Here is a 16,087-nt window from a genome sequence, read left to right on the forward strand (position 1 = left end):
CCAGTAACAGCAGTTAAAAGTGATAATGGAAGTTACTGGAGTAAAGCAACAACATATCAAATATAGACAGAAAGCAATTACAAAAGGTGTAATAGAAAATTGAAAGGACAAGCTAGCTGATGTAAAAAGCTCACAAAAGCTCTGTAAAACATTCAAGGGGAAAAAGTTGCACTTGCTAATAATAATCCATGAAGGCTCAGGGAATGCTAATTAGTGTAGAGCTGCTCTTCATTTGTACAAGGACGTATGGGCCTGTTCCAGGTTTAAATAAATGACTGAATGACAGAGACTAAACTCATTGTTCTTTTAAAAGTAAAAAAAAATACAGAGTTCTGGCATCAGTCGATAATGCACCAGAAATAGATTTACTGGATTTTCAGCGACTTTCAGAGATTTTCTAGAGCCACAATCTATCTGCAAGGAAAACATGACTTACCACAGGTAACATGAACCCACCACTGGGTGTGATTTGAGCCAATGCTGTTGCGCTCAGCTCAGAAAATTTGGTACCTTTCAGGCCTTTTCTACACCACTCATTTTATTGCATCTACCTTTGCAAGAAGCCCAATTTAAATTACTTTCAGACAGGAAAAAATAGAAATACAGATACTGTACAAAGCAGGGAATACTGCATAGGAGGAAAATTAGACACCAATCATCTCAGGGTTCAAATGCACATTCAGCCTCAGCTTTTCTGGACAAGTCAGTTACTTAGATGTCCAGTAGGCTTTTCAAAACCATCTTACCTTCAAAAGCCTCAGTGCTTAATCCGTGTTTCCTCAGCACAGGGCTCAGAATGGTACTCATTACTTATTAAAATTGCTAATTCTACAGTTGCATTTCCAGTATCTGAAGAACAAAATTCACACAAGGAAGAATAGCAGCAGGAATCAAGTTGCGGTCTCAGATGGGTGATGCTGAAGGCCCACAGCATTGCCTTCTTATTTGCACAGTATGGACATATTTGCTGACAGAAAGCAAAAAATCTACAGATAACACCATGGTATTGAACTGCCATATCAGAGGATGGCACGTTTGCTGTCAGCCTTGACTGAATTAATTTTCTTTTCTTTCTTTGGTGAGTTAGAGAAGTTGGCAAGGATCATAGCTACTCTGCTGTGTAAAAAGTAACCTGGTAGGAGGTGGGGAGCCTTGGTCAGTATATTGGCACATAAAGCAGTAACATTCATTTTAGAGATTTCCTCCTGAAATCCTGTCCTCCGTAGGAAGGGAAGCACTGACCTGGCTGGCGTGTTGGGCACTTCACCTCCCCATTCGGCCCCAAAGAGATCTACAGACCCAATCTCACACTACATTATCATTTTTCCCCTACATGTTCTTAATTAAGAAAAACAGGTGAACACTTAGCCCCAAGAACCTGATTCATACAACTATGTATCTTACATTAAATAGTGCAACTCAGCAAATATTGAAATTTAGATTTTAAAAATAAACGCAACAGACTATTAACTATGAAGAAACCTGTGCTTCTCTACCCTCATTTCTGTTTTAAGATTTAAGTGTTTGTTTTCTTTCTTTTAAGCACATTTGTTTTTTAAATTGCTGTATCATTATTTAACAACATTGTTGCTTATGCATCAAAAACACTTGTTCTTGGAATCTGACAGCCATCTAATAAAGATGATGCTTTAGAAACTAAGCTAAACCATCTATAAAGAAATTGTAAAATTCAATATTAATGATCCATTTCATTCTTAAACAGTAGAATTCTGTGCATCACTGATGAGCCAACCAAATATATGTAATATTCATTGTTGCTTTTGATAGAAAAATCAAGTAACATGCAATGCTATCTTTATCCGGAGGGCCTTACTCTCATTTCCAACAGAATTCAGCCATTTGCCCATATTTAGCTCACCAAGCAAATGAATTAATCATTCTTTCACTATTGTGCCTGCAAAAAGGAATAGTAAACACTGAGCCTTGAAAGTTTTCTAGTAGAAGTCAACATCTAAATGTTAGTCCCATTCTGCATTTATTCTCTGTATTAACATAAATTAAGATGCAACAAACAGCTTTAACTGACATTTTCAATAAAAAATACTGAAAAGGCCAGTCCAACTGGTAATAAAGTCTTGGTTTTAAGAGCACAAAATCAATTGCAAACCTTAGATATGCAGAGCAAATGATAGCTAAATATTCAACTCGGAAGAGTACAGAAGGTAATCCTAAACGGAATCCACCATTTCTGCACTGAAAAGCACTGTTACGCAGTCACGCTGTATAAAGGAGCCCCTCTGGAGCTACATGCTCTGTTCATTCAACACGGCAGAGCTGTCACCACCCCAGGTCTGTGGGTGAAGGGCTGTGAAGACTGCAGAGGTACCAGGTACCACCCGGGTACCTGGGCTGAGCAGCTGGAGGCAGGAGGTTGCCCATGCGGACTACCATGTTCATACAAACATTCCCTCCCAGTGCCCCAGTGAGACTGTTCACGGCTAGCATGCACAGACCTCAGTCTATCCTTGCTTTATGCATGTGGCTCTGGGGATTTGAGAGACCACATTGCTGATTCTTCTGCTTGGGTCTGTGTATCCAATTACTGGTTTCTAAATATCATTGGAGATACTGATTTCTTGGCATTTAGTTCTGCTTTAGAAAATTATCTCATGCGTTAGTTTTCCCCATGTTCTCAAAGAGCACCATGACTTCTCTGCCAAGTGAGAAACTGCAAGCTATAGCTTTTGTTAGGAATACACACTTCAAAAGCAGAATAAACCTCAAAACACGGGGCTGGAAGCAAGGCGGCCACCAGGGTGCTGCAGAAGGCAAAGAAAAGAAAATTTTGAGAAGAGACGTTGGGCAAATCCTAGGTTTAGAAGCAAGCATTAAATTAGCAAGCATTAACACTTTTTTTTTTTTTTTTTTTTTTAATTAACAGCATTTCCAATGTTTAAGGTCAATCATCAGCAAGTCTCACAGTTCAGAGGTCAGAATATCTGGTAATCCTTCAAGGCACAAGGACATGTGCATTTCTTCCTCATACATTCCCCCAAAGTAGCAATACCTTTCTTAACATTCACCAGCTTAAAATAAAGATGTATTGAAAATGTTCAATTTATTATAAGTCTTACAACACTTTGTTTTTTCCCCCATATATTTCATCACAGCAATATAAAATTCAAGGTCATTAAGTAGAGAGCATGATAGTTTATCAGAGCTTCATCTCAAACTCTATACGTACATGCTTTTTCAACATTCTTCATTTTTATTATGATCTTGATAGAATTTCCCTCAGAGAGATTAGAAGGATCACTGAATGAAGTTTTAATTATTTAGGCCCAAACTAATGCAAAATACCAACAAAAACAGCATAAAACCTTTAGCATCCAAATTTCTAAGAATGGTAGGGTTTGTAAGCTTAAATATTTAAATGTAAAGGGACTTTATTTCAAGTACTGTAAAAGAGAAACATTGCCACTTACTGGCAGTACCAATGTCTTTGCAATAGTTGTAGGCATTTATGTGCATCTTTCAAAAGCTCTATTAACCTTTATACTATTTGTCAATAAAAAGCCCCATTAACATTTAAACTGTGTATGTCCAACTGTCTACTTCAAACAAGCATCAAAAGATAGCCTCTAAGAAACAGTTATTTATTACAGACTCCATTATTGGGACTGTACACGTTGGAGATTTCAAAAAGCTCATATTTCTTAAAGTTAAAAAAAAAAAAAAAATCAACCACCAATTGGCAAAAAGGCTGCACAGGGCCTGAGCAGGAGATGTGACAGCCACACAGGCAAATGGGTATCACCGACAACACAGTACAGCTTTGGAAAAAATAGTACAACCAGCTGGAGCCACTTCAGGAATACTGGAGGTCTAAAGAGATCACACTGTATATGAAACTGAAATTTAAACACTGCTTTTGTAGTAGGATCATCAGAACTTACCTGACATTAACAATTTGTCTTCATCAGGCAAAAACTCGATTTTAATCAAAGATAACATAATCATTGGATAAGAACTGAAATCACAGCTGTGCAGATGACAGACTCTTCAATCTAGCTGCTGAACTGGAAGTGCCAAAGACATAATTCACCAGTTCATGTATGTCCCCCAAAACTTTGTTTCAAGCACCACTGATTTAGTAAAATCCCTATGTGCTGCTTCTGTAAAGTGGGTATTTCAAAAGGTAAGGAAAAATGATCCCAAAATCCAGAGACTGAAAGTGAAGTCAAGCAGTCTATTACCACTGCTTTTTCAAATCATTAATGAAGACAGCATGACCTGTTCCACTGAAGAGAAAAAAAAAAAAAAAAAAAAAATCATTAATTGTCTTCAAGTATGGGAGACGCACTCACAGTGACAACAGAGGCATTCACTTCATTACTTTACAACAAGGAAATCTATAGACTCCATAGAAAATTTACAACCAAAATGGAGCTAGTGTGACAAACGGCGCTCATGTAGCAACAACGAAAATGTCAAGTCCGCAAATTCAACAAAAACGTATTTTAGTGGCTTTGCTTCCTCAGGCTCCAGTTTGACAGAGCACCACTTCATGCAATCATTCCTTTCATCTCATGTCCGTCTTGTCTTCTGTTTTTTCGTTTGTCTCTTTGCATCCTCTGAGCCACCTGTGTCAGAACCTGTCTGTCCAAGAGCACGTACTCCTTGCAGTCGAGTTGTCAGCTGTAGCAATAAGGGAATAAGCTGGGCAAAAAAAAAAAGGGGAAGCAGCTTGTGGTTACAATGGTATGTAAGGTCTGAATGATAACGTTCTTTAGACCCATGCATCCCCAAACAAACAATCTAGTGCGTAAATGGCACATCTACAAAGATATCAGAAAATGGCAGCAAATATTGGGAAGGAATCAAACCAAACTTCTGGGAATTTCTAATATTCAAAAACTAAAATGATTGTCAGCAACTTTTTTTCCTGCAGTCATCTAGCCAAGAACAGCAGTTTGAGTCCTGACTGTAGAAAATGACCGCTATTTTCAGTGGAGGCACTTTCAGTGACACTGTAGAAAATCCTGGAGAATCCCATGTTCTGTGCTGTCTTACCGATGTTTGAGAGAAAAAAATCAAACTGCAAAGACAAATTTCTTTTCTCTTATCAGCAAAACAGAAATCCAGTCATATCAGAGAAGACTAGAAGAGCATGGCTTGTTAACAGAGGGGGTTATATAGTAGGTAGTTATATTCCTCTTGAAAGCTCTTCACTGGGGAGGGTGTAAAGCTAAAGAGACCAGACTCAATGACTTGCAAGATTTTTTTCCAGTCTAATTGTTCCTGAAGCCAATAAAATAATTATTTTCATTCCTATTATCACTGAGTCTGGTTATCTGAATTTGAATTATGCTGTATTGTTTTTTTTCCCAGAGCCATCAAATGAGAAGACAAAATTCAGAAGCGGCACAGGAACTCACCTTCACACTAAGTTTTTTTGAAGGAAGGTAATTGTCCAAAAACTTGGCTACCCTGTGGCTTTTCTTAGAATGTGTCACATAAGGTGATTGCTTGACTGCATCTCTGTCTGGATAACCACCTCAACAAACCCACACTTAACACAGTACGCAGTATTCATTGATAGGAAAATAATATTTGGATAAGACAAAAAAACCCATGACCTACCTTATCGTGGTTGTAACCAGCCAACAACAGAAGCAGCGTCAGTGGTAACGCGATGTAAGATCCTTGGGCAATATCTTGTTCAGGCAGCTTTCTCTGAAAACAGTGGGGACTATGGATTTTTTTTTTTTTTTTTTTTAAAACAGTCATTTCGACTATGAAATCCCTCAGCTTTAAGCAACGTCATCAATAGGATCATGTGGCACGTCCAGCCCTTCCCATCTGACTTCCTTCTAAGTGCTGCTCTAAGATGTACTTTACCTTCAACTTCAAAGCAGTCCCCTTGATCAGATTCATTCATCTGTTACCTTCTTCCTGGGGGTTGCTGTTTTTTAAAGCTAATTCAGTGACGGTCAGTCTCCACTTTACAGTCAATCTGGTGTGCTTTGATTTACCTGTCACATGCTGCCCAAACCTCTATGATCCCAATGATAATACTGCAGCAACCATACTAGCACAAAATCTTTCAGGCACATCTGAATCCTTCATTTATAACTGCCATTTCATGTTTCCCTCATGTTTCACTGGCGTCTGAACATGCAGTGATGCAGAAAAGAAATAGATCATTTAAGTATTACAGAACGAACACTTCACTGAATTGACTGCACTGTTCAGAAGTGCAAAAATACACTTCTCTCTCTCAAGGGAGAAGTTTTCCCCTGATGCTAGTTTGAAACCCCTCTGCTTTACCCTCTACCTCAGCTCCAACAAGTAAAGCTCTCTTTTTGGGCTGGTGATACTTCTTTCATACACATAGAAGTCTAAAGGAATTCTGACAACAATCCTCTCCTTCTCCTTCAACCCCCAGTTACTGCAACCTTTCAGTTAGTGTCATGGCTACAACCCCTTCCTGAACTCCCTACCTGCCTCCTGTAACATACCAGGTTATTACATCCCTGCCTGATGCCTTAAATGTGGCCAAATCCAAATTCATTGTCACTTTAATGACTCTCATAAACCTCTTTATATTTCCATTATTAGAAAGTTTGGCCAAGACCAAAAATACATGTAGGCTATACTACCAGACATTGCTCTCAAGGTGAACACTTGAACATTTAAGTATTACATACTTACAGTGGGACTGAAGATCAGTGTAATGTGTTTATGATATCCAACAGCAGTGAACGAAACTTGAGGCAGGGTGTAGTCATACTGTGATTTAGACAACGTAGAATCCAGGAGCACCACATAATTCTGTGGGTAAAAAATACACTCAGTCTACAGCATCAACAGCAGTCTGAGACAAAATCAGATTTAAAGGCAAAAGTCAGTTTAAGAGGCTTCAAATCTTCTGAGACACTGGTCACTCCAGCATGAATACAGTACTGCAGGCACACCAGAAATAACACTTCAGTGTCCTTAGGGAAAAAAATTAAAGTGACCTAAGCTAATTATTCAGCAATATTCTTACCTCTCCATCTCGGAGCAGTGGTGGGAAATGGAAGAACAGGGATAGGCCTAAGTTGACTGTATGAATTGGGTTGTCAAGGTATTCACTTTTGTAGAGCTTCACCTGTGAGTGAAAGAAGAAAGCACAAACCAGGTATTTCTGAGGCTGCACCACAATAGATATTTCAGACATCCCACATCTTAAGGGGTAAAAGCACTTCAAAATTCATCATGTGTTTTATAAACAGAAAGTTGTCAAGTAAGAACACCTGGAATTGTTCTAATCTGGGATGTGAAAACTCACAGAAACAGTCTTTTTACAGAACTTGAAATAATTTAGGAACAACTGATGTCTGACATTTTCACATATCTAGTGTATTAAAAGTAATCTGTGCTGTGCATCAACCAGAACTGAGTCATTCTTTTAAATAATCCCAGCAGTTTCACAGGAATTTGCAGCTGGGGGTTGTTTCTATTTCTCCGATAGGCTCATTTTGCTTGATTTCAATTTCTCTACGCTTATTTAACAAGCTAGACATCCTCAAGCTACAGAATAGGCCTGAAGTCCTCAGCAAATACAGTTTGCTCAGAAACCAGCATAATTAAAAGAGGGTTTTATCACAGTCAAATAAGGCTGGTAGGGGCAGCAGCACCTCCTTACACGAGGCTGCCTGTACACAAACGTTTATCAGCCACTGTGCCTCCTCCAGAGGACACAGTAAGCAAAATTATGGGTTTTGTGGACCACTGAGACACCCTTCTAGCATCTATACCATTGTTTGCAAACCTCTGGATCAGATATTGGCCAAGACTCGGCTCTCCTTGCAGACACAGCCCAACTAAATGCTCATTGATTCTGCCCAGTGCTACCACGGTTGCAGCTCAAATCACAGCTCACCAGAGCATTTCCAGTTGTATCATCAAGACCACACAACCAGAAGGGATCAGACTGAGGTCACAAAAACCGCTCGCTTGTGTCTGTATCAAATCTTAGCACATCTTTCAAAGACAAAAATTTCTGCCTCGAAAGCAAGGGTGATGATATGCACCCATCAACAGCACACACGCATTACATTCAACACAAGACCCAACCTAATATGAAACAGGTACAGGCTTGTATAACTTCCATATAATCAAATTTTGACATCAATTCCTATTTGCTTAGGCTGAACTGCAAGGGTCTAAATTTCCCCAGAAAGACGGGAAGCTTGCTCAGGTGCTCTTCAGTAAGGTGATACATTTTCCCTTCACACCTGCTCTGCATGTTGGATCCTTTGGATGTCTCCGAAAAAAACCAACAGCTTAGCAAAGAGATCTTGGCAGGTGAGATGCATAACTGACAAGTCTGAAAGAAATCCAGGCATTGCATTTATATTTGTAGGTAACATTTCAAGAAGCTTTTAAACCTGAGAAATGGTACTATAACTCCTACCACACTAAGACATCTTGCAGATACTTCAAGCGTTTGCACCCTAAGCCAAAAGCATCACAGGTGTTTAGCAAGTTTTTTCAGATCACAGTGCAGTCTTTTGAATTTTGAAAATTTCAGCTTTACTGTTTGTCTCATACTCTCTCTTATAACTGTACTTTTAAATTCATGTGTCCTATGGTATCATTGCATTCACGTGGTATTTTCTTGCTAGCAGACATGCATGTCAAAAATTCCAAGTATTTCAGGAATGAATGCAGTTCTCTGATACAGAGGACTCATTTCACCCCTGCTGTCTTGCTCTCCCTACAGACAGGGCATTTCTAATCAAGGAAGCAGACCCAGAAATGTACAGGTCAGCCTGAGAAAGTATTTCTTAAACATACTCCCATGAAAAATGGAAACATTAAAGCAAAGCAGTCAGAAACACTGGAATCTTAATTCTATCTGGAATTCAAATTCACCTTCATTGAAGTATTAGTCATAATTTGAATTAAATGTGTGCTCTGGCTGCTGAACAATTTCCAGTGACCCTGCAAAAAAAACACTGGGAAACCAATGGCAAATACACTTGACAAAGATGAAAGGCTTGAACTTACACATAATGTGGAGAGATATTCGGAAGATGTAATTACATTTCCACTTAAGTCAAATTGATTAATTTGCCGGAACGCTATAATATTAACATCATCAATGTCACTGTTCCCAACCTGCAACATAAAACATAGTCATGTTTTTACCAACAGAGGAACAGTTCACAGAGGACACTTAGCACAACACAAATATTGCTCATAATTTTAAACAAAAGGTGAATTTTGTTCTATACTAACCACATGGAAACTTGAAGGCTTTCCAATTGCTAGTACTTTTCCTCCAGAGAGCACAGCTCGCAATTACAGACTTGGGCATTATCAGCACAAGGCTGATGGCATTAAGTTAAACTAAAAATGGAAGAAGTATCAAAAGCATGCATTATTTTTGAAGAGGCTGATTTACACACACAGGACTGCCTGAGAGGTCTCTCTGTGCTGAGAGTTGCATATTACTATGCTAGGATGTTGATACAGTTGATTAAGGAGGAATACACTCATATCATAACATAACCTACTTCAAAAATACATTAACACCATATTCTTCAGAATTGTTTAAAATACAAAACATTTGTGTTTCTAAATCTGAACTCTGATCAGAGTAAGGAAAGACATCTACTCAAATAATAACTACAGTAACAGACAGGTTACAGTTAGGCCAGGTGCCATATCAACAGTATGGTGCCACTGAGGCTGTAGATTTTTCCTGCGGGTGTTTTTCAAATGCTTCTCTCTCCTGGAGAAAATGGCAGGCTAGCCAGGATACTATTACTACTGCCACTTGCAGTACCTAAACTTCATATGATTTTCTGGAATTTGGGTTGCCATTCTCTTCCTCTTCCCAACCAGCAAGCACTCTTAGCAAGAAGACACTAAGGACTTGAAAGATTTCTGCCCTTCTGTTTTGCTGCAAAGGAGGGCTCCCTGGTCAGGCGAGTGTCTGAGCTCAAATAATGACCATCTCCCACGAAAAGTTCTGGACAACTAACGAAGGCTAATTAACCTTTGCTGGATGTCAGGAGATAAATGCAAGGCAGCTAATCTGAATCTGTAAGGATGGAGGAACATTTAACAAGATTTCATCAGTTTTCAATTCAAAGTTATTATTAAATTTTATAAAGATTTGCTAGTCTGAATGACAATTTCACCTATATCAAGACTGCAGGATTTGGACCAAACAAAGCGTAACAAAATCTATGTATCAATCAATAACTAAATATAAAGACAGGATAATATGACAATTTATGACATCCTCAAGTCGCTACCGCTTTGTTCCACATCACAAAGAAATGCTGAAAGGTATTCTATACATTTATTCTCTCGTTTCTTGATGTATAGTTTTTGTGACTGTGAAAGAATCCTTTTCACTTGTTTACTGTTTGGGCTTTATTTTACTTCAATTTTACGCTATGGTGCTGACACACAATATGGAGCCTCTATTTAGGGAGCTAACTTGCTGAAAGCCACTTGTCTAAACAGAATGCATTCAACTACATTGCTGCTGATAGAACAGACATAATGCCTAGACAGATGCATTTCATATTTAAGTGATACTACAAAAAAAGAAAAAATTACCTCAATTGCCCGATGCTGTGGTAAAGCTCTTTCAATGTGATCATTGCCTTCAGCTTTGAGTTGGACATGATACACACAACCAGGCTAAAAGCAACATTCAGATGATAAATCCCAACACTGAATAATACATACTTTAGAAAACAGTAAGAGAATTTTATAACATTCCATTTAAGATACACCACCCAAACAGACCTAACTCTATCCACTTAAAGTTTTCCTTATCCCAAACAGAAAATTTAACTCAGCAACACTATTAAGGGTGTTTACTGCCAGCAAATACAAAAGGGCTATCACAGAACTTTCACTAGTTTATTACATTACAGTGTTAAAAGAAATCATCTGCTGTGAAGTGTTTTAGCTAGAAAGGAAATACATAAACAGGATTAAAACCTGATCAAATACTGCTTTCTACTTCAGCAAATTCCTTACTCCATACATAATGGTCCCATAAATTCAGCTTCCACATTTCCTGCAGAACAGCTTACTTCACATACATGCTGTACAACCAACATGATACATACACCAAATATCCTGCTAAAAATACGCTGTCACAGTATTTTCACAAGAGAAACTAAATGCTTCCCCAAATTATTTGCCTAAGAAAATTCCCTGCTATAACACCTGAACACTGCTGAACACGTGTTAGACACATTCACTACATTGACCAGGGGCTCGTGTCATGTCATGCAAACTGGTCAGTGTTTGTAGGAAGCCATCACAGTACGCTGGCAGCAAGTTCCACAGACTTACACTAGAAGTTTTTTCCCCCCTTTACTAGAATGAATGTTCACTGCATGACAGTGTTTCCTAACACTGAGAGACTCAAGGGAATCTCAGCTAGCAAATGTGATGGGAAAACAGAAATGGGTAACTAATTAATAAAACACATTTTACTGCTCCATTATCACGCTAACATAAAAGTAAATGACAGAGAGTGTTCTAATCCTTACCAGAAGACCACGTAGCCTGAATTTGCCCTCTTCATCAGTTACTGTGTCTTCTCCATAGATGCTACAATCCTTCTGCCCCACAGCTTCTACTGAGACTCCCTGCTCAGGCTCTCCATTTAAAGAAGAAACTGTGCCGTAACAGCTAGAGGTATAAAGAGAACCAATTACTACAGAGGTGCAGATGCTGTTTTAATGCACATTTTAAAGAAATTTTATTGTTATAACTGATGGAAAAAGTACTTAACATATTTTGCATAGCATGGAGAAGAAAAGGGGAATTTATAATGTATATGTAAAACTGTTCAAAGCATTAGAATTCTCTGCAGTTCAGAGCACAACTTTCAGAATCCAAGTTCCCTGACCTCCATGAACAGCAGCACTTAACCCTGAGGGCAAGGAAAGGAAGGATCTTGAAGTCAGATACCTGAATTGGTCTACCATCCCTAGAATAGTCCTCTCCTCTCCCCTCCCACTGGACATAGCACAAGCGACTTCCAGTGCCACTGACACAGTGCTTTCATAGCAATATCTCTCCTTACAGTCCTGCCATCTGGGCTTAGCTATATATCCACATGCATGAGAAAAGGCTAAAAAAAGTACTTATAAACAGCATAATAAAGTTAAATTGTGCCTTCGAAAGTACCCTCCAAACCTTCAGAACAGAGGTTTATCAGGAGAAAACATATTTTGCATAATGCATCCTGATACAGTACGTAGCATTTTGCGTGGCATTTCAGCTCTACTAACCTGTACGCTGTTCTGTAACCAGTTATGCGAATGTTAAGATTTTGTCCTTCCTGCACTTCAATCATTTGTGATGATGGTTCAAAGCGAAACTCTTTCATCATGGGTTTAAAATAATACTGCCCTGGGCTCTGCAAAGAGGCATAAAACAAGCTGTTTACTGATAGTGACACAAAAATTCACCAACTCCAAACAATTATGTTTCTGCAAGAGCTCCCTAAAGAGCTAAAGTTCTGTGCCCCAACCATAGGTTAAACTGGTCAGAAAATGTGAGCACTGAAAAACAGGGAGCACATTGGACAATAAACCAATGGAACTCCACCAGCTGATAAAGCCTGACGAGGGAAAGGAAACTATGGCCCTAAAATCTTACCACAAGACCTCAAGAACAGAAAAATGACCAGGAGAGAAGGATGTCTGCAAGGAAACTGTTCAGGCATGTCTACACACATGTACAGATCAATAATCTAATTAGATTTCTTTCCTCCACAGGCTCTCAAATGATCATCAACAAATTGGCTTGTTTCATGTTTACAGACTGCAAATTAGTAACTGAGATCAATCAACATCATCTACTACCTGTTGGGGAGAAATCTCTTGCCAGGTTAGATTTCACACTTTCACTTGCTAAGATTTTAAGTGCTGTCCATGCTGAGGAACCTACATCTCTCATTGTGGGTTACAATTTCAAAGGAGACCATACATTCCCCCCTGCCACTGAAGAGAGCCAATAGCATCCCTATTGTGCAGGGCAAAGTATCGCACATGCAGCCACACTCAGAAGAATCAATTTCAACTTACCAGATTGGAAAAAGTCAGCATGCCATTATCCTGTGTAAGGAGGTTGGACCGAAACACCCCTCCACTGAGAGACAAGAGAACTCCAGCAAGAGCCTGGTCATCCTCTGATTTGATCTATTTTTGAAAAAGCAATAGTTTTAAGTGTAAGCAAGGGTTGCTTTACGAAGAAGGGTTCAATTCAGAAGCCCCTTACAGAGTGCACAGATGTGGTGGCTCTGAGCACTCAGCTGCAAGCAGAAGAAAAACTAACCACATCTGCAGTGTATCCCCTCCTGCAAGACTGCAGGGCTACAGAAGTTTGTGCTCTCAACATCTGCGCAGTTACAGCCGACATAGCACGTGTCACCAGAACAGTCATTCTCTGTCACTTCACAGGACATGCTGGGGGCCAGAACAAAGTATCCCAAAGACTAGAACCAGGCACTAGTTGGGCCAGACTGTACATGAAAAAAATCACCTTGAGGGATAAAACTCATTAAAAGAAGGTGGTCTAACTCTACAAAAGCAAATAAAGCCAGTCTCTTGGACTGCAGGCTCTAACTTTCACTTTATAAACCTTGCAAAATATCTTCTGCATGACAAGTCATGATCTACAACTAAGCTCATCCACTGAGATTTGTTTCCCCATGACAAAATTATCTTATCCCCAAATCCCACACCCATTTGTGTTTGGCTGGGACACGTGGGCCAACTTTTTTGTCTACCTCTAACTGCACACACTATTCATTCAGAACCCAAAGTGTTTAGAACATTACCTCGAACGTCACCCCAGCAAGAGCAAAAGCTTTGAAGTCCCCAACTGTTCCTTCTACTGCAGTCAAAATAAACCCTTCTTTCTGAGCAGTAACTGTATATTCCAAGTCACTGTGGAGTGGCCCAACACTTCAAATAAAAGCAAAGAAGAACTCATTTTAAGAAAAGCACTTGGATATCACACACACGTTGCCAAGTCACCATTGCACTTTAAAAGAATCCAAACGATCAAAACAAATCTGTTAATTACCTGTAAGCACCTTTGTCATCGGTGAAAACTGTGATGAGCGGGGAAGTTGCTCCCTTTTCACCAATGACAATCTCAACACCTTCCAATTCAGGATGAATTCGCCCTTCCAGAAATAAGCCTGCTTTTCCATGAATCTCTATCAGCTTTCCAGGACAACTCTCTTGGTCATTGCAAAGGGGATTTAAGACAAACAAGAAAGTAAAAAATACACTCACCATTCTGTCTTACAGCAACAGTTTTACTACTTCCAAAGTGATCAGTTGATGTTCTTTTACCTTAGAATAAGAGATCAACCCCCACAATTGTATGGCCTCTCAACACATCTTAAAACATCTGAACATTCCCCAAATCAATAACTAAGTTCCAAAGCTATAAGCACATCTCCAAAACAAACATTCTGGATTTGCTAAGTGCTTTGAGGATTCATTAAGTTACATATACTGCAGCCACATGGAGAAGATTCCAACAATACTCTCTTCTAGCTGATATTACACTGAACTTTGACAAAATTTGTTTGAGATCAAATTCGGGTCAGCATATGTCATGTTTAATGACATAAGCAAAATGTTATTTCCCCCCTCCAATGTATTTAGAATGTGCACAAAAAAAGAGGCACATAAAAAGGGGTACATAACATCTTCTAGTGATTTCAAACAAAATATGTTCACTTAGGAACCTAAGGGCAAAATGGACACTGACTTAACAAGTAGCATCAACTGACTGATGATAACCCTGACAATTTTGAAGTTTACTTTTTTGTGAATATTTTTATTCTTGTAATTTACTACAAAGAAAACGTAACAGAAACTTGAATTTGGTAACAAACTCAAAATACAAACTTAGCTTTTGCACAACTATTTTTCTAGACGAGAGTAATGTGAACAATTCTGAGAATCTGGTGTAATATCCAGAAATCTAGCCCCTCCTCTTGTGCCAGGTGGTCTTTCAGCACTTGGAAGCATATTCTGCAGATAAAAACTGTACTTGCACCCTCTACCAAATACTTCCATGCTTCCAAATTCCAGAGTGAAATTGGCCCAAAGAAATAGCTGCAACTGAAACTTTCCTAACATTACCTTTGAAGAGCTATTCATACGTTCACCTATGATACATTTCTGCCCTAAAAATCTACTCCTTTCAAACTAGATTTTATTTATATTTACCTCCACTAACAACTGTTTCCACATAAGGTGGGTAGAAAAGCAGCTCTTTTGATGACGGTGTCACAGTAATTTTCTCTCCAGACCTGTAAAACACAAATAAGATACAATTAGAAGAAAATGGAATTAGCAGCTCTCATGTAGAACAGAGTACTGCATATTGACCCAAGAATCCATCTAAATACCCCAGGGAAAAAGTATCAACAATAACCTAAGCAAAATTCATATTATGTGGTACTAGTTTCCATTTAGCTGACAGTCAACAAGAAAAGGCACAGGTACCTATACAGCAGCTCCTTCCTATATGGAATATATCACTATTCTGTTTGGTGGAAACACCAGACAATAGTACAAAGAATACACCTTGTCCATTGGAGCTTTGCATTACCTTGCCCAGTATGAAAATTCGTATAAGAACGGTCCTTGGAGCTCCTCCACCATTTCTTGCACTGGCGGCTTAGTTCCTTCCTCCTCTTGACCCTTCTTTTCTCTCTCCTGTCGGCGGGTCTCAATTTCTGCCAGCTGCTGCTCCCTACGTAACTCCTGTACAGATTTCAGGGGCCCTAAAACTAAGGCAGGTTCACTGTCAATGGATGACCTGAAAACATGGAGGAGAAAATAAAATCATCTCCTTTCATATGGAGGGATAAGAGCCTGTTATATCTGTTAATTACTGCCTTTATACTACAGCAGACAAGTCCCAGGATTTTTTTTTTTTTAAATCCATTCCTTTTTATTTCTGCTATTTATTCCAAGCATGACTGAAACTTATAGCCTCCGTATCAATCAGTTACTACTAGAAAGGCTCGTTCATAGGGACTATGGGTAACCTACCTGGCCTAGCA

The 16,087-nt window shown here is 39.0% G+C and overlaps 1 protein-coding gene across 2 annotated transcripts in view; it reads right to left on the reverse strand.

Annotated features, from left to right (window-relative positions):
- Positions 1 to 4,307: 4,307 nt before the first annotated feature.
- Positions 4,308 to 16,087, reverse strand: part of LOC127022426 (nodal modulator 1) — a 28,104-nt gene continuing 16,324 nt past the window's right edge. The window contains exons 19-31 of one of the 2 annotated variants that reach the window (XM_050906018.1): positions 15,631 to 15,840; positions 15,246 to 15,328; positions 14,083 to 14,242; positions 13,835 to 13,961; positions 13,080 to 13,193; positions 12,282 to 12,409; positions 11,535 to 11,676; positions 10,585 to 10,668; positions 9,019 to 9,129; positions 7,013 to 7,114; positions 6,676 to 6,795; positions 5,605 to 5,697; positions 4,308 to 4,680 (exon numbers count right to left, since the gene is read on the reverse strand). In XM_050906018.1, the coding sequence (XP_050761975.1) occupies positions 4,549 to 4,680; positions 5,605 to 5,697; positions 6,676 to 6,795; positions 7,013 to 7,114; positions 9,019 to 9,129; positions 10,585 to 10,668; positions 11,535 to 11,676; positions 12,282 to 12,409; positions 13,080 to 13,193; positions 13,835 to 13,961; positions 14,083 to 14,242; positions 15,246 to 15,328; positions 15,631 to 15,840 (1,606 nt within the window). In that variant the 3' untranslated portion in view covers positions 4,308 to 4,548. Of the gene's footprint in view, positions 4,681 to 5,604; positions 5,698 to 6,022; positions 6,133 to 6,675; positions 6,796 to 7,012; positions 7,115 to 9,018; positions 9,130 to 10,584; positions 10,669 to 11,534; positions 11,677 to 12,281; positions 12,410 to 13,079; positions 13,194 to 13,834; positions 13,962 to 14,082; positions 14,243 to 15,245; positions 15,329 to 15,630; positions 15,841 to 16,087 lie in introns of those variants that run through there. The other variant, XM_050906019.1, reaches the window with a different exon arrangement.

The sequence above is a fragment of the Gymnogyps californianus genome, chromosome 15, assembly GCF_018139145.2.
Source record: "Gymnogyps californianus isolate 813 chromosome 15, ASM1813914v2, whole genome shotgun sequence".
NCBI lineage: Eukaryota > Metazoa > Chordata > Aves > Accipitriformes > Cathartidae > Gymnogyps > Gymnogyps californianus.